General features: G+C 34.2%; 1 protein-coding gene and 1 long non-coding RNA gene across 2 annotated transcripts; both read right to left on the bottom strand.

Annotated features, from left to right (window-relative positions):
• Window positions 1–553: 553 nt before the first annotated feature.
• Window positions 554–2,118, bottom strand: LOC133683175 (heavy metal-associated isoprenylated plant protein 36-like). The gene is made up of 3 exons (XM_062106717.1): window positions 1,944–2,118; window positions 1,747–1,822; window positions 554–1,613 (listed from the first exon to the last, which is right to left on the bottom strand). Exons 1-3 carry the CDS (start codon window positions 1,989–1,991, stop codon window positions 850–852), a joined length of 888 nt encoding a protein of 295 aa, XP_061962701.1. The 5' UTR covers window positions 1,992–2,118; the 3' UTR covers window positions 554–849.
• Window positions 2,119–4,675: 2,557 nt separating this feature from the next.
• On the bottom strand, window positions 4,676–10,738 carry LOC133681837 (uncharacterized). Its single transcript, XR_009836567.1, has 3 exons — window positions 10,500–10,738; window positions 6,919–9,597; window positions 4,676–6,016 (listed from the first exon to the last, which is right to left on the bottom strand). It is a non-coding gene; the product is annotated as an uncharacterized LOC133681837 (long non-coding RNA).
• Window positions 10,739–12,091: the final 1,353 nt, after the last annotated feature.

Below are 12,091 nucleotides of genomic sequence, written 5' to 3'. Positions count from 1 at the left end.
GCAAGCTAGCTTTCATGTTAAAAGTGGGAACCTGCTGGTATCCCTTGAACGCATTGAAAGCAAAAGACGGTGCACGTATAGGAATATCCATTTGGAAAATGCAAATCTTCATATATCAACTGTCTTGAAAACATCCACCTGTAGAAGGTCGAAAGTGTGGCAGCAACTTCCTCCAATTACCCCGATTTATATATATATATCTCACTAAAATTTAAGTTTTTTTTTGCTAAATTAGTTCATTAAAATATAATATCAAAATCTTGATAATCAAGCGGTCACGAGTTCGAATCTCATAATCCTTATTTATTTGATAAAAATAAAACATAAAATAATATGGATCTCTATAAATTTAAAGTTTAAAAATCTTTTATTTAAGAAAATATTTTAAAAAATAATATATATTATATCTTAAAATGGACCGAATAGCTAGTTAAATTTCTCAACTTTCTTATCACTTCTATTTCAATATAGTTATCACTCTATTCCTACTCAGCATCATTGTATCTTTTCCATGAGTAAGTAGCATGATTATTGATAATAACCAAATATCTCCTTCACACAGAACAAAAACCTAAAATTAACCGAACATTAAAAGGCTATATATAAAGTATAAACCAAAAGCAGCGAACAAGCTAAATAAAGACAACATTTTTTATGAAGACAAAACATTAAACTGCTTGAACCCCATAACAGCCCTTTTTTATTTCTCCCTTGCTTTCCTCTGACTTCTCATTGATGTTACATGCATGTTGCAAAACTAATCTCCCCACCTCCCCGCACAAGATACTTGATTATATTAGCTACCTAGTTTAAATTAACTTCCTGTGTATACCCCACATCACAAATATTTCACATCACTGAACATCCGGTCTCATTATCATCATCACCGTACTCATTGATTGGATCGGAGGGTGGAGCTGGTGGCTGGTATCTATTCTGGTAATAGTGAATATGATCGTGAATGGGATGTGTATAATAGGACTCACTGGCGCTAGGATATGCTGTTCTGTAATTTATTCCATAAGCTGGAGGAGGTGGGTAATGCATTGGCGGATACGGGTATACATGCGGTTGGGGAGGGCTTTGAATCATCAAGGGCATAGGAGGAGCTGAGTAAAGAGCAGCTACGGAAGAACCAGTATCAGCCGGTACACCACCAGCTGATTCAGCACCATTGGCGCCATTGTTAGAATTGCCGTTTGGCCTTTTCTTCTTCTTCTTTTTCTTCTTCTTATTTTTACCACTGCCATCACCACTGGCGCCCGCAGCGACAGGAGCAGCACTTTCTTCACCAGCATCATCACTTTCAGCATCTGAGTTTTGATCATCACCGCCATTTCCGCTACTAGTTTTTGCGTCCGTCTCAGGATTTTCAGCTGGAGTACTCTTCTGATGATGGCCATCATTACCAACTTCTTGAACATCTTTTGGGCTCTTCTGCTTGTCATTGTTCTTCGATTTTCCAGACCTTTTCTCCTTATTCTCATAGTTTTCAGGCCAAAGCTCAGCGTGTTTTCCTGATCTCACCAGTTTCTTGATAAGAGTCTGCGCGTCCACGTTGCCAGTTACAGTAACCTTATGCCGATGAGAATCAACATCTGTCTTGTAAACACCTGGTCAAAGAATAAAAGAGAATACGCAAAGTGATGCATTCAAACAATAAGTTGATATTGAATTAATGATTTACAAATCGAATATAAATAAAGAATCAAGTATTTAATTTGAATAGAACATATAACATAATACCATCAATGCTTTGAAGAACTTTCTTAACTTTCTTCTTGCATCCTTCACAGTGGATTGAAACTTTCAAGAACCATGTCTGAAAAAACAATTGAGAAATGAACTCAGAAAGCGAAAACAAAAAACGCTAGAAACGATGAAAGAAAGTACTAGGAGTAGGTGGACGTCCACGCACACACACATATAAGAGCCTTCTTTACCTGGTATTTTAGCATGTCTAAAGCCTCCTCAGCTGGTTTTGTGGCCATCTTGTAGAGATGGAAAGTTATGGCCTATTAGGTTAGAGAGGAAGGAAAGGACAGCTTTCGAGTGTGTAGGCAATCGCTTAAGAATTAAAAGGAAAGGATGGAGTCATGAGAGGGTAAAAAGAGTGGGAGATGAAGAATGGAATGGAGAGAGAGAGAAGAAACATTAGGAGTGGAGTGGATGCCACGTCACCAGTGGACCCAATAAACTAAAACTAGAGAATATATAATGTGTCAGTGTGTGTGTGTGTGTGTGTGTGTGTGAGAGAGAGAGAGAGAGAGAGAGAGAGAGAGAGAGAGAGAGAGAGAGAGAGAGAGAGAGAGAGAGAGAGAGAGAGAGAGAGAGAGAGAGAGAGAGAGAGAGAGAGAGAGAGAGAGAGAGAGAGAGAGAGAGAGAGAGAGAGAGAGAGAGAGAGAGAGAGAGAGAGAGAGAGAGAGAGAGAGAGAGAGAGAGAGAGAGAGAGAGAGAGAGAGAGAGAGAGAGAGAGAGAGAGAGAGAGAGAGAGAGAGAGAGAGAGAGATTTTTGCTTGTTTAAAATGATCAAAGACATCATGATAGCTCAATATTTTAATTCCAAGTATATTTGAGTTTGATAACTTATTAGATTTAATATTTTTGAACTTAGTTATGTATTGAGTCTAAGTATTTATATGTTTAATAAAATATCAAATTCGATATCTTTGAGCTCCATATCTCACAAAGCCTAGATGGATATAGAATTGATGATCTTTCTAGACTCTAATATTCCTGGACTCACATGTACATGTGAGTCTAGCAAGTTATCAAATCCAATATCCCTGAACTCAACTACGAGCTTATTAGATGTTCATGTGAGTTTGACAAGCTACAAAACCAATATTTTTGGGCATAGTTACATATTAAACCCAAATACATGTGGGTCTGACAAGCTGTCAGATCCGATATTCATAGGCTCAACATCTCGAGCGAGCCTAGATGAATGCAGAACTAATAATCTTTTTAGATTTTATATTGAACCACAAAACTTCACTTGTTTTTTATTGTGATTCTTAACATAAAATGACATTCATCTCTTTACACTTCTAAGTGTATAAAAGTTTTTAAAATGACCTACAACTTATCCCTCATTAATGATGTATAATGAATATTTATCTTTTTAATGAGGTGGAAGAAATATTTATCTCTCTTTAAAACTATCATGATAAAATGACATTTCAGCCCCTCCTTTCCACAAAATAACAAGATTTATGGGTTATAAATATATTATAAATTCTTTAAAGATAGGGATACATAATCTCTTTATTCTCAATATTTTTTAGTATATATATTCTCAAAGTCTATCTCTTTAAAATATAAATATTTTATCGCAAAAATATATATATTTACTTAAGTATAAGAGATTTTTAAATTTATCAAAAAAAAACTTTTGTAGGTACTAACTATTTTAACTTGCCAGGCATTAAATATTAGTTACTAATTATATAATTAAGAGATTAACTGATTATTCAATATATAAATATGATTCCTAAACAGAATTTTTTTTGTTACCTCATCAGTATATTAACACAATAAGCATACCAGGTGTTCAAGTCACGTGACTGCCACAGGATCATTTGTCTCCTTGTATCCTGTAGGCAACTCAGCCCCTGGAATGTAATCGTCACAAGCTTATATAAAGGAGAAACTTCCAGGACTATCAGCTATGGCATGTGGTGGAACTTGTACACCTACTAGTCTTACTAACAGTGTCTTATAAGGATACGTTATCTGTTGAAAAATCTGGATTCTGGGTTATTTAACGTCTCAATTTCAAGACTATGGGAGATGGATGGAAGTTTGAAGTTGAAAAGCACCTATATATCAAACTGTGATCATTTAAGTTTTTACCACACTTTTTAACCATAACGACACTTTTAATTACAGGGTTGATCTAAGATATATTAATTGACCTAATAAACAAAAGAATAATAATTAAAAAACATATAGTTTTTAGTAGTAGGAAAATGTACCTACCACACCAGGAAACAAGAATTTCCAGATTCAACAGATCAAGAGAGAGCAAGTGACCAGTTTAGTTATGCATCGTGAAAATGAAGTTCCGGACCCCGTCTAGACCAAGGATACAAGTAATGTCTCCAAGGATGTAATGTTGCTAAATCATATGCAAACGACTTTACAGCTTTATAAATAAAAAAAAAAAAACTGTACTTGCCATTATTTTTAAGAAAAGGCTTGGAAGGTTGTTCATTTTTCCAGTAGATTCTAACAAGTTGCTTAGAGATTGGTAAAACCTAATTAAGACTTCTTTGAATCTAAACAACCAATTTTACTCTCCATGCCTTTAAATTTTCTGAGATTTTAGCCAATCTCATTTTGGCAGGCGAGCCACTCCTTTTCCACTGATCGGCCAGGAAAACAGAGAATTGTAGGAAGAGTTTCAAGTAAGAACAGGTGACAAAGGGTACGCCAAAATTTTATAATGCTTTCCACGCTCAATTCGAACTCCTAATGTACAGTCATTTGCTTTGAGTAGCTAGGTCCATTTTTCTTTTCGTGGCACTTGGTTCAGGAAAAGAGGACTTCAAGAAAATGACTTCTTCCTTTGTCAACATCATGATTGTCACGACCCGAATCCCGGGTCCGTGACCGGCAACGCAGGAGCGGTGGCGGAAGGACACCCCTCCCGCGCTAAGCCTCAAAACAGACATATCAAAAGAATAATTTATTCAAAAATACGCAGCATTTCATAATCTTCAGAAATATTATATTTTTCAAAACTGATGAAACCAAAAAAATAGTTTAAAACTCCTCATCAGTAATTAAAACAAAAACAATAATCCATAACACTCATTACATTGTCAAAAATCCAAACTTAATTAAAACAAGGTAATGGTGGAGCGCCTAAGACATCGAATCAAACAGCCTTGAAAGATAAGCAAGGCATACCGACCCAAAACTGAAGAAGCAGGAACACTCAACAAGGTTCACCTGCTATCAGAAACTAAGAACCTGAAATAATATTAAGAATGAGGGGTGAGTTCAACCAACTCAGTGAGGGAATAATAATTAATATACATTTTAGATATTTTAGATATTAATAGTTTGTAAAACTATTTATCTTCATATACATATACATATACATACTAAAACATATTATCATAAAGTAGTGGAAATTTATCTTCATATACATATACATATACATACTAAACATATTATCATAAAGTAGTGGAAATTTATCTTCATATACATATACATATACATACTAAACATATTATCATAAGGTAGTGGAAGTTTATCCTCATAGACATATACAGATACAGATACAAATACATACTAAACATATTATCATAACGTAGTGGAAATATCCTCATATACATATACATACTAAACATATTATCATAAAGTAGTGGAAGTTTATCCTCATAGACATATACAGATACAGATACAAATACATACTAAACATATTATCATAACGTAGTGGAAATATCCTCATATACATATACATACTAAACATATTATCATAAAGTAGTGGAATACATGTCAGAGATCAGATGACACCCGAAGGTGACCAGATGACACCCGAAGGTGACCAGACCAGATGACACCCGAAGGTGACCAGATGACACCCGAAGGTGACCACTGTGGGATGATCAGTCGCCACAGGCTGATGCCTCTCTCACCAGCTAGGTATACAGAATACTATGTGCACATAGGCTAACTACTCTCCGTTAGCATGGAGTTACTGACAAGTCCGATATCAAGGCATAATAGATATTTACAGAATCATTAGAGAAACGTATATCATATCAAATAGAATCTAGTTCGACAGATTGCGAATGCAAATTCAAGAATAAATGAGTACTCGGAAAATAAGCAACATATATAAATATTCAAGAAATTAACTAGTTGTACTCATTGTATAATCAACATACATATTTACTTATCATATATGCATATTAAAGATTATCCCACTCACCCGGAAAATATAGAACTAAAAGGAATGTCAGATGAAAGACCCGAAAAATCTATTGAGGATCGTTAGAAGAACCTACAATAAATATATGAAATATACTTAAAAGCAACTCAAAGAAACACAAATAAAAGATTCCAATGCATAAATGAAAACCAGGTTTAGTCTCCTAGGTTTAGGGACTAAAACAACAATTATCCAAAACAGGGATCAAAACGTAATTTTACCAAAACTGGACCAAACTGTAAATACATAACCATACTGAAATTTATCCATAATTCATCCTTATCTTTGTCCAGAATCTCGAATTATCCCCCAAGAGCCAAACTGTGATTTTATCAAAATTTTAGGGGTCAAATCGTAATTTGTCAAATTGGAGGACCAAACTGAAAATATCATATATTCCTAATTATACTGGAATTTTGCCCTTAAATCATCCTCAGTTCTGTTCAGAACCTCAATTTATGCCCCAGGAACCAATCTGTAATATTTCCAAAGTTTGGGGACTAAACTGTAATTTTCATAATTTGAGGGACCAAACTGAAAATATTCCAAATCAATTATCAAACTGAGATTCATCATCCTTAACCTCATAATAACACTGTCCAGAGTCTCAAAATACAGTTAAGGGTCAAATTATAATTTTCCCAAAGTTTAGGGACCAAACTGTAATTTCACAAATTGAGGGACCAAATTGAATTTTCGTCATCTTCAACCTCAAACCCAGAATTTCACAGATTACCTACTGTCATCACCTGATTTCTAACACAATTTCACCATTCAAATAACATCATAACTCAAAATCATCATCTTTACCTCCAATCTCTCACAATCAACTAATTAACCAATTATCCACAACAATCAACCCATAACCTTCCAATTAATTCATCAATCAAACTCAAAACACAATATTCAAAACCCTAACATTTATCAAAACAGAAATTAAGGCGTAAAGAACACAAATTTATACATAATCTTACCTTTAAACTTATTTCCTCCAATTATCTTCTCATTTCCTTATCTTTCCCTCTTTTCTCTTCTTCTTCTTCCCTTTTTCTTCTCTTCTCCCGTCAGTTTTTCACACTTAAAACACAGCTCTCCTCTTCTATTTTCTTTTCTATTTATATTTATCAACTCTTTGTTCAATTACTATAATACCCCTTATTCATTTATACTCATTTTTAACCTTCAAGGGCTTTATTGCCTTTTACCTACTCATCTTATTTCAAAACATCACAATCTCCCCACCTTATAAAAGTTTCGTCCTCGAAACTTAAAATTTAAGAACCAAAGTCTTACCATCATGATCAAATAAATTATTTAAAACTTATCTCTAAAATTGTGTTTCTTAAACTATCATTTAGAGTCCACTTCAAAAATCAATAAATAGCACCATGCTTTCGTTGCGCACTCTGATATATCCACTGAATAAAAATATCTCATGCATAACTTTTCTTAATTCATATCCCTCAAAATCAAACAACATACCCTTCAATTTCTCTTGAATCAAATTTTCTCAAACAACTTATCCCAAATCATATCTCTTCAAAAATCAACTTGGAAGAAGCTTAGCTTGATGAAAAGTTGTTATAGGGTTTCTAATATTACCTCAAATGATAGTGCTTCTCTTGAAATTGAAGCAAAAACATGTTCAAAAACAAAGAAGAACAACAAAAAAAATATTCAAAGATAACATGGGACTTAAGATACCCTACTTAAACTTGACATCTCAAATTTCAATTAATGATTGTGAAAACATAACGAGGGAGCAAGTGGCTAAAGAAAACATAGATGCAGATGATGCCATAAAAATAAAAAGGCTTCAGATCTAATTTATGAATCTAAAAGTCATGGTATTGAAGAGCTAATCATAAGCAAAATTAAAAGAGAAAAATGAGAAATCCTCAGAAATAGTTGAATCTCTAGGTGCTGAAGCCACAATAAATGAAATTGTTATTGACTAGAATTCTTCAGAAGTCATATAAAAAAAAGAGCAAGGAATTTCAACAACAACTAATAGAAATGTAGAAAATAAGAATGTGGAGTATCTATAAGATTATTTGAGAAAAACAAAAGGCATATCCTTGCAAGAAGATGATCGTAGGAAATATGACATCTCTCAATTGAAGCTTTAATATAACAAAGATATACAAAATCAAAGTCCAAATGAGGTACTATAAGAAGAATGTGGAACTCCTGATGAAACTAAAGAAAAAAGAAATCAAGGATGATCCAAAATTAATATCCATGAATAATTCTCAAGGTTTGAAGCACTAAAATAAGATGAGAGTACTTCAAGTCAAATTGTCCCAGAAAAGAATTTAGAAGAGCAAATTTAGACATTGGCAATGACATTTCTTTGGATTGCGAGTCTGAAATGATTATTAAGAATATTAAAGATTGTGTGTAAGTGAAAATACCAGCCGATCCATAAAATCGATCTCCACCAAAGATAATAGGAGATACATGTTTGCATAAGGATGAAACCAATGAGCTTGAAAACTCAGGATTTGGGGTTGAACTCAATACAAGCATACAAAAGGATAGTATAAATGAAGTCCAAGTAAAAGAAAGCAAAAGCCCATATAATGCCTTAAAATTACAAACTCCAGAATATGGAATAAGCAAAGCGGCTTTTGAATCTATTTTAAAAGTTCATGGCCACAAAGACTTCATTGCATAAGAAGGAACTGACGTCAAGGAAAATCATCTAGAGGTAGAAATAACTGATTTGGTGGCAGAAAAGAATCGGAGTAAGAAAATAATTGATATAGCTGAAATCATACTTATAGTTCAGAAGTTAAATGCAATACAGATATGCAGAAGAACTATTCAAATGAATTCGATAAGGAAGAAGGCAGAACACTAGATGAAGATTCAACACTAGAGCCTCAATGATGCGAAAAAAAGAGAGTAAAAGATAAAGAATATCTACCAGAAGTAACAATATAACAGAAAGAAAAGAAACATAAGCTTTGAAGAAGAATTTTTTTTTTTTTCAATCTTAGGGTTGAGACGAGTGAAGATGGGTGTCATACCCCAAAGCCGTACCGACACAATCGACATATAATCAAGAGGATCACCATAGACCATATAATCAAGAGGATCACCATAGACCATGATAACCATGTAAACCCCTTACATATACATGTCAGAGATCAGATGACACCCGAAGGTGACCAGATGACACCCGAAGGTGACCAGACCAGATGACACCCGAAGGTGACCAGATGACACCCGAAGGTGACCACTGTGGGATGATCAGTCGCCACAGGCTGATGCCTCTCTCACCAGCTAGGTATACAGAATACTATGTGCACATAGGCTAACTACTCTCCGTTAGCATGGAGTTACTGACAAGTCCGATATCAAGGCATAATAGATATTTACAGAATCATTAGAGAAACGTATATCATATCAAATAGAATCTAGTTCGACAGATTGCGAATGCAAATTCAAGAATAAATGAGTACTCGGAAAATAAGCAACATATATAAATATTCAAGAAATTAACTAGTTGTACTCATTGTATAATCAACATACATATTTACTTATCATATATGCATATTAAAGATTATCCCACTCACCCGGAAAATATAGAACTAAAAGGAATGTCAGATGAAAGACCCGAAAAATCTATTGAGGATCGTTAGAAGAACCTACAATAAATATATGAAATATACTTAAAAGCAACTCAAAGAAACACAAATAAAAGATTCCAATGCATAAATGAAAACCAGGTTTAGTCTCCTAGGTTTAGGGACTAAAACAACAATTATCCAAAACAGGGATCAAAACGTAATTTTACCAAAACTGGACCAAACTGTAAATACATAACCATACTGAAATTTATCCATAATTCATCCTTATCTTTGTCCAGAATCTCGAATTATCCCCCAAGAGCCAAACTGTGATTTTATCAAAATTTTAGGGGTCAAATCGTAATTTGTCAAATTGGAGGACCAAACTGAAAATATCATATATTCCTAATTATACTGGAATTTTGCCCTTAAATCATCCTCAGTTCTGTTCAGAACCTCAATTTATGCCCCAGGAACCAATCTGTAATATTTCCAAAGTTTGGGGACTAAACTGTAATTTTCATAATTTGAGGGACCAAACTGAAAATATTCCAAATCAATTATCAAACTGAGATTCATCATCCTTAACCTCATAATAACACTGTCCAGAGTCTCAAAATACAGTTAAGGGTCAAATTATAATTTTCCCAAAGTTTAGGGACCAAACTGTAATTTCACAAATTGAGGGACCAAATTGAATTTTCGTCATCTTCAACCTCAAACCCAGAATTTCACAGATTACCTACTGTCATCACCTGATTTCTAACACAATTTCACCATTCAAATAACATCATAACTCAAAATCATCATCTTTACCTCCAATCTCTCACAATCAACTAATTAACCAATTATCCACAACAATCAACCCATAACCTTCCAATTAATTCATCAATCAAACTCAAAACACAATATTCAAAACCCTAACATTTATCAAAACAGAAATTAAGGCGTAAAGAACACAAATTTATACATAATCTTACCTTTAAACTTATTTCCTCCAATTATCTTCTCATTTCCTTATCTTTCCCTCTTTTCTCTTCTTCTTCTTCCCTTTTTCTTCTCTTCTCCCGTCAGTTTTTCACACTTAAAACACAGCTCTCCTCTTCTATTTTCTTTTCTATTTATATTTATCAACTCTTTGTTCAATTACTATAATACCCCTTATTCATTTATACTCATTTTTAACCTTCAAGGGCTTTATTGCCTTTTACCTACTCATCTTATTTCAAAACATCACAATGATGTTTCTGACTAAAAGAACTGATATAATTTCGTTCTGTCCTATAAAACTTCAACTTCTGTTATCTTTCTTCTTTATTTGTAAGGATAGCCCATCGCTTTTCTCAAACTCTTGCCAGCACGTTTGCCTCGATAAGCTATTACATCTTTTATATTCAGCTATGATGTGTATGTATAGTTCATATTACAAGCCAACAAAGATTTAGCAGGCTAGCAGCAGTATTTATCATTTGATGTCTAATTCATCACTGACCATTCTATTACCTGGATTTCATCCACCATAAATTCGAGCAGACCATGCTCAATCAGTGCCTCCACCTTCTTATGGAAAAGTCACTGAGGACCAAGTTAAAGCTTAACGAGAAACCCCTGTTGCATTGGTGGCAAGCAATGGATGTTACCAATCAAACCGGTATAAACAGGCATATTACGTCAAAATATAAAATTATTGCCACCCATTAGCTGCCAACTTTAGTTCAAAGCAGGACAAACAGTCTTTAATAATGCAGCATGTTGTTTATAAACTATCCACGGTTCTCGCAAGTAGACACTCCATATTGAGACAAAAGAGAAAATCATGCTGTGCAAGAGATAATGGTCAACATTTTCAAGAAAAGGAGCTAATCACTTCTTGGCACTTCTTGATTATCATTTAGCAGATAGAATTCTAAAGCAGGACAAATAAAAATCTCTAACAAAGCCAATATTTTTCTAATATACCACTTTATTCGAGCCAATGGGCTTGCAAAGCTTTTACTACTCGTGTGACTTGTGACAACACTTGGCACTCGCAACAGCTATCGCCTATCGCTTTATATTCTGTATACAATAGCCAGTAGAATAAAAAAGAAGAAAAAGAGTTAAACACCATGAAAAGTATTATGGTCATCCAAACCTAATTAGTAAATGATATCTATAATTTATAATTCTAATGCGGTACACAGCCTCACATTGAAGTGAATTTGGCTGCTCTTGAGATAGGGCCATATGCAGATTCATCAAAAGAGAAGGAAAAGGCAATACGATATGCTTGAAGTGATATTCATATTCAGCTTGGCCAATTGAGACACAAGTGGAGATGTGGCCTTTCAGAAGGCTCAACTTCGCGGAAAACGACACCATTAAGAAAGTCATCAATTATTCATTTTCCAGCTGGAGTGACAGAATGCAATTACAGTTACTGGGAAGCAGAATCAGTCCTTTAAAGTGATGGTAGATTGGTATCATTATTCATGGATTAAGGGAAACTAATAAAACAAGTTCTAGACGAGAAAAGGCATTGTTTTCCTCACAAGATCATCCGGGTAAAGTCTTTATTTTACATACTTGAAAG

This window comes from Populus nigra, chromosome 2 (assembly GCF_951802175.1).
Source record: "Populus nigra chromosome 2, ddPopNigr1.1, whole genome shotgun sequence".
NCBI lineage: Eukaryota > Viridiplantae > Streptophyta > Magnoliopsida > Malpighiales > Salicaceae > Populus > Populus nigra.
The sequence above is the reverse complement of the archived record's forward strand: the minus strand, read 5'-3'. Positions and strand labels throughout refer to the sequence as shown.

What these genes read in the sequence shown, in the direction of transcription:
- LOC133683175 (XM_062106717.1), bottom strand. Translation starts at nt 1,991, where the DNA reads ATGGCCACAAAACCAGCTGAGGAGGCTTTAGACATGCTAAAATACCAG. An exon ending in TAGACATGCTAAAATACCAG is followed by an intron (nt 1,823 to 1,943) that starts GTAAAGAAGGCT and finishes TTGTTTTTTCAG; the next exon opens with ACATGGTTCTTGAAAGTTTC. An exon ending in AGTTCTTCAAAGCATTGATG is followed by an intron (nt 1,614 to 1,746) that starts GTATTATGTTAT and finishes TTCTTTGACCAG; the next exon opens with GTGTTTACAAGACAGATGTT.